General features: G+C 37.3%; 1 protein-coding gene across 1 annotated transcript; it reads right to left on the bottom strand.

The window, feature by feature from the left end:
- LOC128986899 (kelch domain-containing protein 3) lies at nucleotides 1-20312 on the bottom strand. Its single transcript, XM_054407505.1, has 9 exons — nucleotides 20015-20312; nucleotides 17979-18147; nucleotides 15743-15904; nucleotides 15263-15450; nucleotides 11242-11455; nucleotides 10326-10521; nucleotides 9636-9739; nucleotides 8426-8504; nucleotides 1-2610 (listed from the first exon to the last, which is right to left on the bottom strand). The coding sequence occupies exons 2-9, from the start codon at nucleotides 18127-18129 to the stop codon at nucleotides 2541-2543; spliced, it is 1164 nt and encodes a 387-aa protein (XP_054263480.1). The 5' UTR covers nucleotides 18130-18147; nucleotides 20015-20312; the 3' UTR covers nucleotides 1-2540.
- Between the last annotated feature and the right edge of the window lie 742 nt (nucleotides 20313-21054).

Genomic DNA, 21054 nt, shown 5'->3' with positions numbered 1-21054 from the left:
TAATATCAACTCGCATTACGTTATGTTTCCCGTAGAAAATAATATACTAAAATTATACAGTTAAGAACAAATACAAATATATATTTTGTAACAACAAACATAAAGAATGTATTCTAATAGGATTGATTTTTATAAATATATAAATGGTGGCTAGTGAAATCAACCATTTTTAAACATTAAATTAAAGCAAGTTTGTTAATTGCTTAGTAAATCTTTCATGTCAAAATAATAACAGCTTCGATCCAAAATACTTCCCTTGTTAAACTTATGTTTAAATGTTTCAAAAAAACATCAATGTGCACAGTCCTTACATTGGATGACTAATTGTACAAATTAGAAGGTAACTAGGTAATTGTAGGCAATTATTGATGAATAGTTTTTGTCAGATAATAAAAAATGTTAACTCCTTAACCTAATTGAAAGCATCAGGCAAAACAATAATTATTATTTGCATTTAAGTAAACAAATGATGTAAAATATATTGCAGCTATGGAAGTTAACATTCCTAAGTGAATCCATAATTCTTATTCATTAACTGAATTATAGATTAAATACGGAAAACTAAAATGATTTCAATAGTTTTGATATTTTATTGAAAAATGAGTTTTACAGATAGTTATCTTAGATACTGATATCACAATATATTTTTAAAGAAAACATATTATAAAGCAGATATTCCTGAACGTTGTATTGATTGTTCAATAAATCAGGGTCAATAAGTGACCACACTAAAGCTAAATTAATGAGTTACATTTCAGGGTCATCAGGAATTATTAATTTGACTACTTGAGTATTTTATACAAACCAAATATATAAAAAGACTTAATCTTGAGAAAGGATATTTTTCATAAACTTTAAGCATGAATTTCTCACCTTTTTTTCTTCACAATAAAATTAAAGGCTTTTACTAGACAATATTTCCTACAAAACACATTTGAAATTAGATAAAAGTATAAATCAATAGTCTTGATTTTGAATCCATAAAAATGTATATTTCTTCAGTTGGATTTCACAAATTTTTCAAGCAGATGATTTAATTAAAAAAAATTATTACTGTTACTACTAACTGAAAAGTCAATCCAATCTGAATTTTGTTTGATTTAATTGTTTAAATGTATCTACGAGTCTATGACACGTATCTATGTATATATTAATCTCAATTAGATATCATTAGAGTTAAAAGTGCACATTGAATATTGTACTCTCCCTATAATGTACAGTAAACTCCCATTTTTGGGCTTCAGTAATATTGACTTCCCTTCCTAGACTTTCATTTAGCTGCTCTTCATAGAACTAAGTTTGAAATCCATCAAATTAAAATGAGGAGTTTTTAGCACATCTTACAAAGATGGTTAAAGCTGTTTTCTGTGTGTTTTTTTTTCATAGGCCTAGTTCAAAACACACATTTGATATTTTATTATCTAAAAGAGATTTATTAAACACAAGGGTACCCAAATAGTCCCGGTACATCATTGAATTTCTCCAGATTGAAAATATTTAATTTAAACTGGATGATATGGGTGCCCAATCAGCACAAATTAATTAGGGTTTTCTGTTGGGATGATCGATAGTCCATATTTTTGAAACATCCAGGTTCCTATCGACGTTCGATGTTTTTCACAACCATGGTTGGATACCAATGTTTTTGTTACTGAATTCTGCTACTGAATTGTATTAGTTTTTTTAATGAAAATTTGAATGCTTAAAGAAAGTGAATTTTTGTATTTATTCTATTGAAATCTGATGAAATATCGTGAACTGGACTAGACCTAAACAATACAGAAGTGAGATCTGACATATGACTAAAATATCTACATTGCTGAAGTGCTTGTTCTATATCCTCCCAAAAATGAATTCATTAGTAATCAATTTCATCGGCAGCACTCCTGCTTCAGAATAATCAATTAAAACAGATATTTTGTCTTGCAAATGTGAAAGAGAAACTGTCAGTCTAGAACATCCAGCTAGTTAAGTAGCCACTAACTAGGTTATCTCGTTATATAACTAAAAACCATCGGCTATATTGATATAATTGCATTGAAAACATCTATGTTTTGTGACAGTGTTATCGGTACATCAATGTTTAACACCGATGTTACTGTCGATAGTGGACATCGTGCTTGACCTATTCCTGCTCATCCCTACTTTACTGTACTCATTTCATACATATTTGACTGGAAGCCTTTGTAACTGATAAGGATAAGGGTAAATAAACAATAAGTAAACCCTAGTTGGTACAAGGTTATCTGATTTAATTTTTCAGGAAAGAAAATGCACATATTTATTAGAGTTAGCATATATTATTATGCTAAAAATATACGTAATGTTTTTACGTATTAATGTTAACATTAATACTGTGACTGTGTCTTATTAGCAGTACACTCTTCGAGCATAAAACCTTTGAAAAAATTAAGCTTTCAACTTTTTTAACGGGGTCGAATTCTTTAAAATTGCCAAGCCGTATAAACATATGAAATGTGAAAATCCTGATGACCCAAAATGCTGAAAGAAAGTTACGTTACGTGGTTGTTGCTGGTGTTTTATCCCTGATTGCTACTTTTAAGCCTCTGGATGGTTGAGTTGTGAGTTGTCATCGCATAGAACTCCCATCTGTAGACATACCAGTATAGTATTACTATTACAATCTTAATCCTATACTCTAATACGAGCAATGTTTGCTTGTATGTATGTATGTATGCTTGCTTGCTTGCTTGCACCAAGATCTCGAAAACGGCTCCGACGATTTTCTTTAAATGTTGTAAATAGTTTATTCCTGACCTAAAAACGAGTTTACTGCAGTTAGAACTGCCAACAAAAATCTAATAACGTAGAAAAATGAAATTAAAATTCACATTTGTGTTAACATTAGTCTTATGGGTTGCTAAGTAACCATGTTGGTTGAACTAAATAACAAGGCAAAAGTAAACAAAGGACTTGTAAGTTGTCTGTCCGCAGTATACTAGCAAACAGCACAAAAGGAAAAACATCAGTTGTTACTATTGAGCAAAGATTATACTGAAGATTACACGATACATTGTAGTCAAGGGTAGAAGTGTGGAGTGTGGGATCTGTTTATGAGATTACGACATCTGCAATCCTTAAATGCTTTGGGAAGGGAAGGAAACAGGTCCGCGACGTAGGAAGTGATGAAGGAAGGAGTAAATGCGAGCAGTCTGGAGTGTGGGAACTGTTTATGACGATTAGATTAAGATATATGCAATCCTAAAATGCTATGCGAAGGGAGGGAAACAGGTCCGTGACGTAGGAAGTGATGACAGAAGTAGTAAAGGTGAGCAGTCTGGAATGTGGGATCTGTTTATGACGATTAGATTAAGGTATCTACAATCCTAAAATGCTATGGGAAGGGAGGGGAAACAGGTCCGCGACTTAGGAAGTGATGAAGGGAGTAGTAAAGGCGAGCAGTCCGGAGTGGGGGAACTGTTTGTGACGATTAGATTAAGGTAACTACATTCCTAAAATGCTATGGGAATAGAGGGAAACAGGTCAGCGACGTAGGAAGTGCCGAAGGAAGTAGTAAAGGCGTGCAGTCTGGAGTGTGGGAACTGTTTATGACAATTAGATCAAGGTATCTGCAATCCAAAAATGTTATGGGAAGGGTGGGAAACAGGCCCGCGACGTAGGAAGTGGCGAAGGAATAAGAAAAGGCGAGCAGTCCGGAGTGTGGGAACTGTTTGTTTATGACGATTAGATTAAGGTATCTGCAATCCTAAAATGCTATAGGAAGGGAGGAAAACAGGTCCGAGACGTAGGAAGTGGTGAAGGAAGTAGTAAATGCGTGCAGTCCGGAGTGTGGGAACTGTTTATGACGATTAGATCAAGGTATCTGCAATCCAAAAATGTTATGGGAAGGGAGGTAACAGGTCCGCGACGTAGGAAGTGGCGAAGGAAGTAGAAAAGGCGAGCAGTCCGGAGTGTGGGAACTGTTTATGACGATTAGATTAAGGTATCTGCGATCCAAAAATGTTATGGGAAGGGAGGGAAACAGGTCCGCGACGTAGGAAGTGGTGAAGGAAGTAGAAAATACGAGCAGTCCGGAGTGTGGGAACTGTTTATGACGATTAGATTAAGGTATCTGCAATCCTAAAATGCTATAGGAAGGGAGGAAAACAGGTCCGAGACGTAGGAAGTGGTGAAGGAAGTAGTCAAGGTGAGCTATACGGAGTGTGGGAACCGTTTATAACGATTATATTAAGGTTTCTGCAATCCAAAAATGCTATGGGATGGGAGCGAAACTGGTGCGGGACATAGGAAGTAGAAAAAGCTATTAGTGTGGAGGGTGGGAACTGGAAACAGTTTGTAGCAGTTAGAATAATGTATCTGAAATACTGATATGCCATGAGAAGGGATGGAAACATGTCCACGACACAGGAAATTGTGAAAGAATTAGTAAAGGCTAGCAGTGCGGAGTGTGGGGAATGGATTCATGTAACTGCAATACTAAGACTGCTTTCAGAGTAAACTAATGTTCCCCGAGCAAAGCTCGGTCCCCAGGTACTAATATTTAGAACGTACAACTACCTTTTGTTCAAATCTCATTGGTACGTACATTAGACGGTTCCAGCTTAAAGTTGTTTGGACGATCACTTGTATGACTCTTTAGATCCCTACCAGTTTTACAATTAACGTATTGGGATCAAGCCAACGACAGATTGTGCTGATGTAAATTATTGTGTCACATCAACCATCGTAACAGACGTAACGGCACACTTCTGAGTGGATCATCCAACTATGTTCAATTTAAACAAAAACTGGCTATGGCTGGTCAATATATAGACGGGATGCATGAATAGCATCACAAGTGAGTGATCTGACTCGCATATCAGTATTACTATTTTAATGTGTGTGTAAAACGTTATAATAAATATTATATTTCATTATCAGCGGTAAAGATAATCTCCCATGGCCACAGAAACGCCATATATGTCTTCCACCGATGTGGCAAAATCCTGATCATCTCATGCAGTTTTGTAAACCAGGGGTTTCCTATTTGCAGATCACAAACGGCCCACAAAAAGATTTTTTTTTTGCCTACAGAAAGCCAGCATAGGCAAATGAAAAAAGTTTGATACCAAACACCGATGATCTTCACCTGCGCTTAAAACCTCGGCAATACCAATATCGTTTACGGCGATTGCGGTAACAGTCGTTGCATATCTTGTGGTCTCGGTAAAAAGATTATCGTCTCCCACAATCGCGGCAACACCTGTCATCTGTTATCCTGATTTCCTTGCAACTTTAAAAGAGAACCAATGGAATGGCAACAATGAATGGGATTGGAGACACTGCTGACAAACCAGCCTCAGTATCTGAATACCAAATTGTTACGTAGATCTGAGGTTTGTGAGCGCAGTACTATTCTCTGTATACACTAACTTGGCGTCTGAACCCTTGACTACCTGCGGAGGGGCCGGGACCGTCCCTCGCTCGCTCACTTCTTGAACAGCTGTTTCCATAATTAGTCACCTAGTAGCACCTCCACTGCAATTATCAACTTTTTTGTGCGGGACGGAATTTTAATTTTTTTTTTCCGCACAAGCAAAAAGTTCATGAAATTTTAAGAAAAATGATACCAAACTCGACCATATTCCGTTAACACGTTCGCTGCTGCCCATCAAATGGTAGGCATAGCCCCAGTGCGGCGCAGCCCGCAGCGTCGAACAAACCCGATTGCCGGGCTATTGGCTTTCATATTTTTGTATGACGAATATCAAATAACGTGTGGTGATGTCCTGTTTCATGACAAGAGTCGACGTAGTTTGCTAAACACCCACAGTAGATGCCATTATTTTACAATAAAACAAAATTAATATAGCACAAAATTACAGTTAACAAACGTAATGAGTGAGTCAAAATCCACCAGGTATAGTTTCGGAACGAGTAACGATAATTACAAATGGATTGCACCACAAAACTGCTACTGTCATACACGAAGCACGGACAAAAATATTTCGACCTACACCGGAGTGCGGCTGCACTCAAACGGAATAAGTATGGCGGGTGCACATCACCGCCCGGGCGGCGCGCCGCAGCGTGGCGGAGCGCGGGCGAACGTGTTAATATTGTGAAGCTTAAATTATATAAATTTGGTTAATATAAATGTATTTTTATTTAATTTAACGCGATACCTAATAATGTTATTTATATTAAATATATGTCAAGTGGGGGGGGGGGGGGTTAATAATCCATATTATGTATACCGTTGATTTTGTCTATGCTTAAACCAACCCTTATGTCTTGCTGTAGGCCTACATATGACTCACGGTGTTCACAGTCATATTCCGGGAATTGAGTGATTCACGTCCTAAAACCTGTCCTGCTAGTAAGGGGTGGTAACTTCAGTTCGTAGCGGGTGTTAGCCAAAGTATCGTCGTGCGTAAATTATCCACAGTGGTTGCAAGCTCTCAGTTATTTTAAGTTTGTATTCACGGTACTATCGCATTTATATTTTGCTTTGAAGTGTGTCGCCATTGACAAAAGTTAGTGTTAAACGTATATTTTGTGTTTACTTGGCTCATGTGATGTGATCTGTCCGGAAAATGCCACCATCGACAGAAAAACGAACTACGCCGTACAACTCGCAGGCAAGAACTATTATAGCCTCAGTATTGGATTATTTTGAGAAGGAACGTGACAACAAAGGACCTTTACTGGATGTGAAAAAGGTTTCCGAGAGAGTAGCTGCAGCATGCAACATTTCACCACGAACTCTGTGTAGGATTAAGGTTCAGTTGAGACACGCAATTGTAGATGACGGAAGTGCTAGCAATGATGACCTCAACATCGAGAATCTACACCCCAACCAGGGAGCAACGAACCACCAGGAAGGGACATCAATCCAGTGCCACAACTTCACACACCGAGACGTAAGAAACCTTTTAAATCCGTTGTATCAGAACTTGATGATTTTGATAAGACTGCTATCCGTAATCATGTAGTAGGCTATTACAGGCGCAAAGAAGTACCGACTCTTCGGAGACTAAAAAATACATTATTTCAAGCTAATTTGTTTACCGGTTGCATTCGGACATTAGCAAAGGTTTTGAAAAGCATGGGATTTAAGTGGAAGAAGTTGGATAATAGAAAAATCCTAATGGAGAAGCCATCAGTGGCCCTTTTAAGGTGCCGTTTCCTACGAAAGATTCGTGACGTAGACATAAAGAAAGTGGTTTTCTTAGATGAAACATGGGTCAATGCGAACATTTGCAAAGGCATTGGATGGACTGATAATAGCATAAAATGTACATTGAATTCGCCGTTAGGCAAAGGCAAACGTCTGATTATATGCCATGCAGGAGGGTACAATGGTTGGATTAATGCGCCACCAATTGATCTTCCAATAAAAAAAAAACTGTTGAGTATCACGAAGAAATGAACGCTGAAATCTTTGAGGATTGGTTTTTTGAAGTGCTTCTGAAGTCGATTCCAGCTGGATCCATTATTGTAATGGACAACACCCCATACCACTCGCGGGTAGCCAATAAAGCGCCCACGTCAGGTTCAAGAAAGGCTGAAATGGTAGAATGGCTAAGCTCCCGCAATATCATGTTTACTCCAGATATGAGAAAACCGGAGCTATACAACCTCATTAAGCTACACAAATCACAGGTGACAGTGTATGAAATTGACAAGAGAGCTGTTCAACTTGGATTTAAAATTCTAAGACTACCGCCATACCATTGTAACTATAATCCGATCGAATTGGTATGGGCAAATTTGAAGAAGTATGTTTCTTCAAGAAATTCTACCTTTAAGCTGTCTGATGTTCAAAATTTATTCATGGAAGCAGTGACCTCTTTCTCTCAAGACGATTGGCGGAGGTGTGTCAACCATGTTAAAGCAGACATCGACTCGGACTGGATAAACGAAGGGCTCGATGATACCAGTGTCCAGGAAATGATCGTACATTTGGCACCTGGTGACTCGGATGACAGCAAATGGGAGATCGACGACGACTCTGACGCGGGGGTGACTAATTATCGAAACAGCTGCTCAAGGAAGTGGGCGAGCAAGGGAAGGCTCCGACCCGGTCGCAGGTAGTCTTTTAAGGTCCAGACGCCAAGTTAGTGTATACAGAGAATAGTTGGGAAGGCCTGCTGCAGTTAGAAATGAGATGGGGAAAACGCCTTTTCCTACTTTTTTCCTCCAGTCTACAATGCTTTGCCAACGGGCGTAACCAAACAGTTATTAGGCGTTCATAAAGAATATTAAAGATAATTTTATGTATTTTTATTACATATCTAGCTTGTATTTAACTTTATTTTTATTAGTCGTAACTTATTTGACAAAAATAGAACTTTGTATCTGATGAACGCTGGCTTAATAAAGATTTTATTTATTTAACCTGATTTTCTGACCTGGTGTCTGATCACTAGATCTTTTGGAATAGATAAATCAATTATCTTACTTCAATATGTCTGGAAGATATGTGATATCGAGTTGGTGCTTTATCACAGACATTAGGCAGAGGGTTTGCAGGGATGGCTCTGAAATAATACATAGATATATTATAATTAATGTTATCAGGTGTAGAAAAGTGTTTTAAGGCATATGCTGAGTAATACTAAAGAATAGGCTACTACAATGAATTTGCTATAGTCCTCGCCACCCTAACTTGAGGCAGCCCAAGGCCGCACGCCGTGTATCTACTGCGGCCTTGGGCTGCCTCAAGTTAGGGTGGCGAGGACTATAGGATAATTATTTGATTACTCTTTCCCCTAGTTTTTATAAAACATTTTAACTTGAGAACATGTTGTTACTTGCTCTGATGTGAATAATCTGAGCCCAAAAGATTTGCCTTCAAATAAGAGATTCTATCATATGTACTGTTTATGCATGCATGATAGCAATTGAATAGTGTTAAGCTGAAAATACCTAAAAAATAAGTTCTAAAATTTTTAGAACCCCATTTATCTTTTGGTAGAATACTGGATAACTCTGACTTATTATAAAAAATGTATGTATATATATATATAAAGATAACTAGGCCTACTGTCTAAAGAATTAATTTTTGGCTCTTTGAGCAATCAAAATTCTATCAAAATGTCTTTTTGCCAAACCAGTAGACAAACTTGTGATGATCTTTATATTTTTGATATCTTTATTTTATATCTTTGATACTGTAGGTAGACTAAGGTTTTACATTTTGGCAGGTTTGATACTTATCAATTAAATATCAAAATAAAATCTTATTGACCTGGCTTTGACATTTTAATAAACTTTAAAAAAATATGTGGTACTGTAAAGTGTACCTGACTTAAATTTTTACGAGTGAAATGAAATCCTATTTAAAGGTTGGGAGCCACCAAACAATGCCTACTAAATAATATCGGATTCTATTAAAGAAATGTTCAACCTTAGAAAATATGTGAGTAATCAGGATGGAAATGTACAATCAGCTTTAACATACTAAGATACATGAAAGGGGTATGTTATGTTTCTATCCAGCTTCCAGATTTTAACCCGCTACAATGTTTGGAGAATGGAGACCTGTTCCTGTCACTATAAATAAATCACTCTCCAACATTATAATCTTATATAAGGTTTTGAGGGTGTCCTGCTGTCCTGCTTCAAAGAGACGAGGAGAAACATATTTCAAAGACAAGTTATTTACTTACCAAAATCCAATATGTGCAAGTCATCATGGTCATTGAGCCTTGATTCCAAATGATCATGATCAGGGTAGTAGTTTGGTGGTGGTAATTCATCTTCCCGCACAGGGCTAAAAAAGTAACAAAAAACTTTAAAAATAACGCACGTTGTTGGTGGTAGGTTGCTCCATATCAGGAGGGTAAGTCCACCGGCCCCGTATCACATATCACGTGTGTAGTTACTATCTGGTCAACTGTTTTTAAGGTGTTTTAATCATGTTATGTGTTTTTTGTATTTTTTTAAACTTTTGATTAACTACCATTTTGACCTGATGTGCTCAACTCGCAGAACATCATCAACTGTAGTCGTTTGAACTATACAGGGCTGTTATAACAGCGACCAGATGATTTTAACCTTCATTAGTTAATTCACACAATCCAGAGTACAATCCATTCTGAAAATAAACTGAAAGAGCAACTCAAAACTAAACATAGCATCTTCAAGTCACATAAGTTGTCTCAACAAAGAGAGAAAAAAGAAAAATTTTATTGGTAGCCCACTCTACGATATTACAATATCAAATAAACATTTATTTTATCTGCATTCCGGTCAGAACGATCAGTTGCAGCTACATAGCAATTGGAAACTTGTCATTCAACTATGGTTCTATTTTAACTACTAATCGGCTACAAGTTTGGAATAGAAATTGAAATTACCTGGTGCCACCAAACAGATACATGCGGCTGCCACTGACCACACAGGATTGTCTCCTGCGTTTGGACGGAGGCTCTCCCAGAGGCTGCAGACATTGCCATGTCATCGTGTAAGGGTTGAATCTGTGCAGGTCATTGAAGTGCATCCCCTTCAGGCTGTTGAATCCTCCGAAAATGTAGATGTGGTCTTTGTAAACAACTGGAACAAACCATTAGAAATGTAATAGTTGTGAGGATATGTGTCTGTCCTAAATAGTTGTAATGAGTCATTCAACTAGGGTGCAGCATTTTTTTGCCTATCTTCGGTCCCCTTTTTTCCTGCATTTGGCAGTTCTGAGGTCCTGTGAGCTGTCCGAAATGCTTCATACATTTCGAGAGCGGCAATGACTGTTTGTGCTTGTAATACACGCAAGATTTTTCCTATCACCATAATTAACTTATAATAATACACAGATTAACTTTTTAGATATAAAATGTCATTTAGGTTATGTTTTTATTTTAAAAGTTATGTAATTTGCTTATTGGTTGTTAACGTACCAGATCCACGGCTGTGGTTGGTTTAGAAATTCCCACTCTAGAGCTAATTTGCGTACTGTTTACAAGTATGGCAATGTGATAATTTCCATGCAGTGGTACAAAAACATTTCTAGCACTCCATTGAAGTTTCAAGTTGCTGGATACGGTTGGCTAGACTGCAGCCAATGTGTTAAGGTATTTAAAAATTGTTATCAAAATGGTCAAGTTATAAATGTACTTTCAGGTCGAGGTAGCAAGGGGTAATGCTATCCCAGCCCCCGAGGAAAAAGATTTACATCAAACTCATGCTGTTTAAAAAAAAAACTAGCATGGGGATTTTCAAACTAATATTCAAATCTAACTTACTTTTAAAGGAGACAGAAGGTCAATCATCAACACTTACAAGCAGAGTGACTTCTCCTCCCCACAGGTATGTCTCCTGTAGTGGCTGGTTTACACCACTTCTTCTCTACAACATCCAGATAGACGATGCTGTTACAGTATATCTCCATCATGGAGTGTTGTGGCGCCGTCTGGTCCCCTCGTCCTCCAAAAACAAACATCCGGTTGCCTATGGCCGTGGCCGAGTGGAAGTCTCTGTACGATGGTGGGTCTCCCTGCGGCATTACAATGTTTAAATAACATCATAATTACATAGACTCCTGTCTGTGCACTATTCGAGTCTTCTCTGGGTTGCATATTAATGTTTGAAAAATGTTTATGCTTTGTGTGATAAATACAACCGATTTGAAAACTAGACTAACTTTAAATGCTTATTTTTATTATATTTTTCAACATGGCAATAAACTTTGGGGATTTCTTGTCAGAAATAGAGAGAGTCTTTAAGATACAAAAATTGATTCTAAGAATCATGACACTTGATATCCGATGTCTCAGATCAGATTTGTATGTAACCCAATAGGCCTAAACTGTATTAAAAATTATAAGCTGTTCAGTCTACATATATGATCTTTTACATCTAGCCAAATGTTTACCATCGATATAACACAAGATTAAAAAATGATTCTTAGATCTCTTCAAGCGTTCTTATTGTTTGTTGAACTACAGTAGTTTAAGTAGGCTAATAGCTATTTATTTAGCCCAAGACTTTTGTTTCTCTATGCGCTGATTCTTGTAGGCTAACGGAGAAATTTTGACCAACACTAACACCCTTTAGTTGTAGCTAAGCTATTTAACTTGGGTCAACCTCAGGGCCGGATTTCCCAATAGGCCCGGTAGGCCCGGGCCTATGGGCGCAAGCTCCCAGAGGGCGCAAGGCCGAGAGGAAGACATATTTTTAAAATATTAAAAAATAAAAATAAATAGTCATAGTTGATAGAAAAAACTCTGGCTAATAAAGCATTCTGATTCTGAAGTTTATAGGAAGAAATAATTGTTAGAAGATTTAAACTATTTTTCAGAATTACGCATCAATTTCGTTACAACATTGGTAACGAACATTGGTACGGGAGTAGGCTGTAGGGATATTGTCGAGCGCCCGAGTGGTACGCATCGTATTGCCACTATGTTGGCTCGGTGCTACTGATCGGAGTGATTATGGTAGCATGCGTGCTAGACACTGTTACCACCAAACACACAAAACAAAAGTTATTGACTAATCTTTTGATTAGTTTACAACAATCTGCAGGATCCAGTTAAAATATATAATACGTTGTGTTGAATATATAAAAAAATGATCAATTTATCTTTAAAATTAACGAAAAAATATTAATCTCAGTTTACAACAGGTTTTCGACAAATTAAATACCTTCCAAAGCACCACTAATGCTGTAATTTTCTCCTCAGACCTAAGGATCGATATGGTTATAGTAATACCAGAAACAAAAGAACCCTGGGCCGTTTCGAGCCGCGCAGGTTTGATAGCCGGAATATTGCTCTGTTTTGCTTTGGAAATATAACCTAGATGCAGTACCACCATAGATTAAATATAACTCAAGTCGACTAGCTATCACATTGTTGATTCATTATTTTCATGTCTAGTTCACGTTGGTGACACTGAACGTTAGTTTTGACATACTTTTGTTTCTATAATTTTAGGGTTAGTTCTATGATGTGTGTTTTAATTTCTTGTAATATAACCAGGAGACGACCTATTGTTTATGATTACATCGTTTTATTTAGGATAAACTAAGTTTAAATAACAAGAATTGTTATAATGAGCTAGTCCATAATGATGACAAATCTACTAAAGGAGTATGTTTAATCTATGGTATCACGTACTGTATGGAGTTCATGTTTTTGGGCCTGAAATTGGAATCAATGGCCATGTTTTTTGCAGGAATGCTCGGTGGGTTGAGTTGTATTGTTTCAGTCCCACAAACGTGAGCATTTACTAAAAGCATAAAATTGCTAAAAGTGTTTAAGACTGCACTTTATTAAGGAAAACGAGTCAATTCTTCAAAAAAAACTTGCAATGATATAATTCCGACCAGGAGTGGTATTCAAGCAATTAACTTAGGCCTATGTGCGTGATAACTGTGGCCAGACTAGGGGCGGAAAATTATTTGGGCCTAGGGGCGCCAAAATGCTAAATCCGGCCCTGGTCAACCTATGGAGCCGTTTGAACTTGACTTTGAGATTTGAAAGATCAAATCAGTAGCACAGCGTCAGAAGTTTGAATCATAAGTAAGAAATGACTATATAGAACGTCACGTCGCTAATCCTAGAGTGTAATATTTGCTTAACTTATACGCTGCTAAGTTACTTCTAATCTGTGTCCATCTTTAACAGACAGGAAGTCGACACAGATTCCCTTAACCGCGCGCATGGGGGCCCCACGTACGAGAATTTTCTCATAATTTACCCTCAAAATGCATGGCTAAATCCAAGATTTAGATTTACCTACACAATTTAAATACTTTAATCCTTTTCAATGAAATGGCGACCATACGAAGTAAGTATTGGGGCGTCGGACTTAATTTTGGTCAAAATTTTGGATTTTTAGCTTTTTACTGTTTTGAGTTCTATGACTTTAAAGCTTTAATTTAATACCTCATTTATTGAATTCTGACAACTATTTCATATTATACAGCTAAATATACAAATGAATGCAATACAAAATTAGAACGCTCTTGGCGCTCGGCGTTGTAGTAGTCACTTGCTATAGTGCTTATTTTCGTTTATACGAATATTTTACTTTCCATGTTGGTAGCACTGGCTTTCCTTATTCCCTAGCTGCTGTCTGTACTGCAGTCAGCTGTATTGGTAAACAAACTTATTCAGGAATGCACTGAAGGTAGGCTCTTTCACTTCTATCACTATATCACCTGTTTCGTTGCGTTTTCCGAAAACTAATATTTTTTTACTTTAGGAACACATATCTCCAAAACTACAAGAGATATCTCCATATTTTTTTTGTTTGTTTTATTCCACTCTTACAGGTGTACAATATAAACGGAGGGTTTTGTTGTGATGGATATATACAATTTTTTGGGTAACTTAATAAACTTTTTAACCGCAAATTTGTTAACAAAATGTTTAAAATTCTGTAAAAAATGTAAACAGAAAAAAATTTTTAACTTTCCGCTTATTTTGTAGAGGACAAAGAGATCAACCAATTAAAAAACGTTTTATGAAGATATGTCTTCTAGTTTTTTAGATATGTGTTCCTAAAGATGAATAAAATAGCATTGCGGAGATAGGCTGTCTGAACCCCCTTGCCAAGTATAGTGGAATCCGAACCACATTTTTGCCTTGGTATATACGAATTGGTATAATTTTCAGGATAGTACTGCAGATAGTCGTAGTACTCACTCGTGCGGACGTTAATCCACACCAGGGAGTATCGCATCCACAGTGCATTCCTATAAATATCCACAATTCGTAACCTCCTAGTAGCTGGATTACAGGACGATACCACCCGTCCCAGTTTTAAAAAATTCTAAAATTGTTTAGAAATAATTCCAGCTCACAGTTATAAGGTTTTAATGTTTGATTCTAGTAGTTACCCTGTTATTAAGTGAATTAATTGTAAGATTAGGACGAATACAATAATACAAGAACATAAGGTATTGATCCTTTTTAGAAACTTTTACATTTCTCTATGAATTGAGTAGTAAATCCTGAAGATTGGTGGGTCGCTCAATAGTGTAACATAGTTGATACCTACAACATAACTGTGGTAAATCTAAAAAGTATTACAGATTCAACTTTTTTCATACCACCTATTAGGAATAAATGTTACAACAACGGTTTAGCCTAGACTAGGCCTACATGGAAAACCTTCATTTTGAATATTGTAGTTAAAAAAATTAATCTATAATCTGATTGTTTACGTCTGGTAACAGTAGGAGTCCATTCCAAATTTATTCAGGTCTCGTCGAAGATTTCAAGGGTGAATTGATGAAATACTAAATCATGTCAAAAGTATGGAAATTTCAATATAAATTTAAATGGAAACTTACCGTTGTGTAGACATAGGACCAGGTAAAGGTACGTAAGCAAAGCTTGTACACATCCTGCGAAAATCTATCTTCGTCATCTTCAAAACCTCCGAAGATGTACATGTCATCACCTATGACACATGCTGAATGTCCATCCCTGGCTCCTGGTCTTATCCCTTGAGTCTTGATGCAGGACCAAGCCAGGTTTTCTGCAATGCAAGAAGGCACAAAGGTAAATTGTAGTTTTCAGACAGTCCAAATATATATGGTATTTTAAGCACTTTACATTAGTAGGCCTGTATTGTTTTACGGCCTTTCCCCTAGAAGGCTGAAACAAAATAGCCTACAGATTTGCCTCAGGGCCCAAAAATGGGTTTTCAATGAATTTGTTATTAACATAGACTACAATGAAGTTCTAGTGTCAATAACAAGAAATTTGTGCTGTCAAAAACCCGATGAAAACACAAATTAAAATTAAAATAGTATTTCTTTGTTTCTTACCTGTATCAAAGCAGTAGAGTTTGTTACAGGCAGAGTCATCATTCCGTCCGCCCCAGACATACACTTTAGTGCCATACACAACAGCAGTGTGACCGTAGCGGAGGTAAGGAGCTTCGTGTTTTGATGATGCCGGTGGAAGGAACACTTTCCACCTCAACGTAACTGGAAATAGATAGTATTTTTTTTTTATGTTGATAAGGTAGGTGTAGAGGTGATCAACTATGAAAAGAAGAGATTAAAAGTGGGGTCGAACCATTACAATTTTACCGGTTGAATAGGAAGAGAGGGGCAAAAGTGGGTATTTTTCAACCCAAAAAATGAATGAAAGATTAGGGTAGTATGAAGGAACATTCATTAAGCAGCTTAGTTACTGACTAAGACTATCTATTTCTTTACAGGATTTTTTTTTAGTTGAAGAAGGTGATAACAGGAAGAAAGGTCAAGTTGATTAATATGGTTTGAACAAGTGAGAATAATGCAATAAGAGATAATTCTAGGGAAATTGGGTTGATGGTGATAGAGAAGAGAGTAGACCTCCAAAAAGATTGACTCAGCTGAAGATGGATGCAGAGAAAACAGGAAAGAGATAACAGATAATAGCATGGAAAACAGATTTTAAAAGTGTAGAAAATGAATAGCCTGGTTAAAAACTGGTCCAGGTAATAACCAAAACTGAAGTGGACATATTAAGGCCTTATACTTAAAGTATGAGTTGGATGTAGGCCTACTATTCCACAAATCATCAATCCCAGTACATGTAAAAATGGAAATAAAAAATCCATAAATCAATGGTGGATAAGCAAATATTTAATACAATGATTGGTATGTTCAGGGTCATTTATGTTTACAATGCTAGTAGACACGTTAGCCAATTGGCTATCCTGGTTTTATTATTTATTTGGCACCCCAACCATTTTTCTAAAATATTGTGATGCGCAGGTGTACCTAGGCCTAGAGATGGATGCCTAAGAGTACATAAGCTTTCAGGCTATACCTTTAAAAGCGCAGGCACTAAAACACTCACACGACATTCACAACTCTAGGCAATCCAAGACCTGAAATTCCATACAGTAGACTCCCTCTTATCCAGACACCTTTTACAAACCAGACATCGGTTTAACCGGACTACACTCGGCAGAAATTACCGGTAACATCTCTTTAACCAGAAAATTTGTATCATTAGATCGGATTAACCGGACTAGGTCGGTAGGAAGTGGGCGGTAGCCTACTGAAACGACTGTTCTCGTGGGAAAGATTTGAGACCAGTGATTACCTGTCTAAATATAATGCTCTCCTAAATTTAAGTCGAATACAGTACAGTATGCATTTAAACGGTCCGTTTCACATAGACAAAAAGAATTATATAGACTGTCAGCTGTGCTGCAGCCTACTTACCAGGTTCTGACGCACACCGCTGGGAGCGCCGTGTAGTTACGTAGTGCGTACGCCGTAGCTACATGGCGCTCCCAGCAGTGATCGCCAGAACCATGGTAACCACAGCACAGCTAACGGTCTAAATTTAATTCTATTTGTCTGTGGTTTAACGAGTTTTTGGGACGTTGGTTTAACCGGAAAAACCGTTATCTGGACTGGCCTTGGTGCCGAGGAGTTTGGATAGGAGGGATTCTACTGTACCATCTTTCATCAGTTGGTTAACACATTCGCTGCTGAAAACCTTTAAACAGGCGCTCGCCAATTGCGGCGAGGCCCGGGCGGAGCCCCGACGCGCTAACTGAATCAGCGATCGCTATTGGTATTGAAATATCTCGGTAAGACGAATCAAAAAAAAAAGAGCAGTGGTGATTGTGCTGCGTTACTCCGAAAGTGGACGTAGTTCACTGAAACACCCAAAGGTAGCAGCACTGCCTGGATCAATAACCAGAGTCTTTGTAATACGGCTCGAACTGAGAAAATCCCCGAAAACGGGACAAAAGCATTGCCAGACGGGATTTTACGGGAAATCTTTGTACCAACCTACACCAGAATAAAGCTCGCATTATAAGCTACAGGCTGGTAAAGATTACAACGTTTCCCCGACAATGGCTGAACCACACTGATCCGACAAACAATGCAATGCGCGCTCCCCCACCGGTGGACTCCCCGCTCCTCAGCTGAGACGCGCGGGGTCCACCGGTGGACCCGCCGCATCGAATGTGTTAATCATTCAATTTTACTGACCGACTTCATTTTATGAATAACTTATTTACAAATTGTTTTTTTTTTTAAAGCACCTTACCAGTATTCAATATGTGCACATCGATGGGACGTTGCAAGCGATAGTTTTCACCAGAACAGTATCCACCGAAGGAGTACACTTTATCTCCGATGATCACAGCTGCATGGTTTACCCTCTGGGGCCCGCCGCTGAGGCGTACAGTCCAGTACATCGTTTCTTGATGTCAAACCTAAACATTTACACGAAGTTAAAGATGGGTTGACAACATAGGCTTCCTAATGCCTGCTCTGTGTGTATAAGTTTCCTTCAATACAAAGTCGTATGAAGGCACGTAACACATCATCACAAACACCTAGATTATCCTGAACGGAAACTTTTACATTGTATCTCCTGATTATCGGTCGTAGGCTACTGGGAATCTATTCAGAGTCAGAATAACATTAATCATAGTGTACAGTTCCCTAATAGATTTGCTGTCTTCATGGACAGTTTTAATAATAGTTAACTGTCCAGTCCTGAAAGGTTTGTCTTTGTTTAAAATTTGTTTCTTGTAATTTCAGTTAAGTAGTTCAAAATATGAATACCGGTACGCTACAAGAAACTTTGTAAACAATAAGGCATTTTTGTTTTAAGATTTAACCCCACATATTATATAGCCTACCAAAATGTTCCATTATGATCAGATGGATAGTTAAACTTACATTTCTGTTGCCGATATTTTAGTTGCAACTAAGTAAACGTGTGCTACAAACATTAACTGACTTGGTTGAAATGAAATATTTACTAAAGTAGACTCTCTCTTATCTGGACTCCTCGGGACCGAGGCCTGTCCGGAAAACGGTTTTCCGGTTAAACCGACGTCCTCAAAAACTCATTAAAACGGACTGTTTGATGTGATATTCGACTTAAATTTAGGAGAGCACTGTATTTAGACACGTGATCACTGGTCTCAAATCTTTCCCACGAGAACAGTTGTTTCAGTACTGCCCACTTTCTGCCGATCTAGTCCGGTTAAACCAATGTGCTGATAAATTGTCCGGTTAAACAGATGTCATTTCCGCCGAGAGTAGACCGGTTAATCCGACATCCGGTTAAAATGTGTCTGGATAAGAGGGAGTCTACTGTATTTGAATTTGGGTTGGCATAAATATTACTAGGGAAAAAAGAGAGAAAGCCGGGACGATTTGATATAAAAAGAAAACTGAACTACACTGCTGCATTTCTTGAGCAATCATTGAAAGAGCCGATTTGCAAACTAACTTATGGAAACATGGCCTAGGAAAGTCATAGAGCTTACCAAGTAGGCCTAAAAGAAATAGAAATGTTTTTTATTTAGAATTTATAATCGTTAGCCTATTATTTTGAAATTAAAACCTATACCATAGCGGATATGAGTGGTGAATAGGTATTTGAATAAAACACTAAAAAACAAGATCAGCTTTTGAAAAATGATTTGATAAGTTAAGTTACCTAAGTTAAGCTATTTACAAGAACTTTTGTTAAACTTATATCCAAACTGATATGTACATTGTGAGTATTTCTATAATCTTTGAGTTGACTCTTTTATAGTCATTGGAAATAATGACTGTTATTTGTTTTAAAATAATGCCTGTAACTAAGTCACTTCGCAATTCATGGAATTTGAGCAACAGGTAAGCTAGGCCCTACTCTTAGGCCTACAGTTAGGCCTAGTTCAAAAACTAGTTCGTCCAAATAACAGGATCTATTAGGCTTTAAACAGAAGCACCTGAGGGTGGCAAGGCACATGGATGTAATGGTGTGATATACAGTAACGGATGTGATGGTGTCTGCTGCCTGGCTCGTCCCCCCACAAGAATGAGGCTTGGCTTCCTTTGATGCGGAGCGACAACCCATCTGTTTGGAATCGGCAAGCGGCATTACCAAGCGTACACACTTGCCTTGCGGGGGTTGCAGCTTAGAGAATAAGAATAAACCAAATTGACTAAGTTTTAACAGCCTGGGACAAAATAGGCTAAAGACCTTATAGTATCTCTTGTCCTGTTCTAATATCAACCAGAAAATAAACGCCAACTGTAAAAGAAATCTACTTATTCCTAGGCCTAGCTTATGCTTACCAGAACTCTCAGACTAGGCTGGAAACTATTCATAGACTAGAGTTGAAGACTAACAATGCTAACAGTCTGCAGCTAGGCCTACACTGATTTCCTCCTTTTGATTAGGCCTACACTATTAGCTGATGATCTAAACTATTAAAGATGTTTGTTTGGGGTTTAAGTCCATAAGTTTTAAGCAAGAATTCAATTAATTAACTGTTTTTCAGTTTCTCAGACACTTAATCTCTACCCAAACAAACACGGTTGTTTGTTGATTCTGATTCACTCGATCAACAAATTAACAAAAATAGGCTTAAATAAATTCTCTTCTTAACTTTTTCTTCTATTTGTTTTTGTTTTTTTTTTCTAGACTCTCTAATTGGTCCGATTACCAACCACATGTTTTCTTAAACAGCTGTTGATTCGGCCAGTCCTTTGGCTGAAATGTCTATTTGTGTATTAATGATTATTTGCAGATGGTAAGTAGACCTCCATACTATGTGAAAAATAAGAAAAAGAAAAAGCTAAGGTTAAAAAATACTTTATCATGTTTTTGTATTGATAATTTATAATGAAACAAATAAAACTTAACAAATTAAAATAACTACCAGTACCACTTCTTTCTTTCGTTTGACCGTGGATAAAACCATTGATTATACATTTCGGAGATGTATAATCAATGACTCCCTTGACGATGGGGACGATTTACTCTAAAAATTTCACCTTTGGTGGTGCTTATCATACCATATAGCAGACTTTCATAAATTCTAGTGGGATTAGACTGCTTCTAAGGTTTGAATAAAGGAAAACAAACAAAAACAATCACAAATAGAGAAAAAAGCACAGTAGTACAGTAGGCGTTAGTGGATGGATAGCTGGTGGTACAAAAATAAAGAATTATTGTTCTACTCTAATAGTCAATTATTTATGTAATAGGGTCTGTTATATTTATCCACAAATCATTTCAAGCTAGTTTAGCGAAATTCCTATGGAAGTAGCAATAATTGGCAAAGTAACCGTACCGGTATGTGGTATGGTAAGGACCAAAATTATCAAAATAT

Source organism: Macrosteles quadrilineatus, unplaced genomic scaffold, assembly GCF_028750875.1.
Source record: "Macrosteles quadrilineatus isolate MER2022 unplaced genomic scaffold, UCM_ALF_1.0 Scaffold_2__2_contigs__length_208266976, whole genome shotgun sequence".
Taxonomy (NCBI): domain Eukaryota; kingdom Metazoa; phylum Arthropoda; class Insecta; order Hemiptera; family Cicadellidae; genus Macrosteles; species Macrosteles quadrilineatus.
This window is presented reverse-complemented; position numbering and strand designations above follow the sequence as displayed.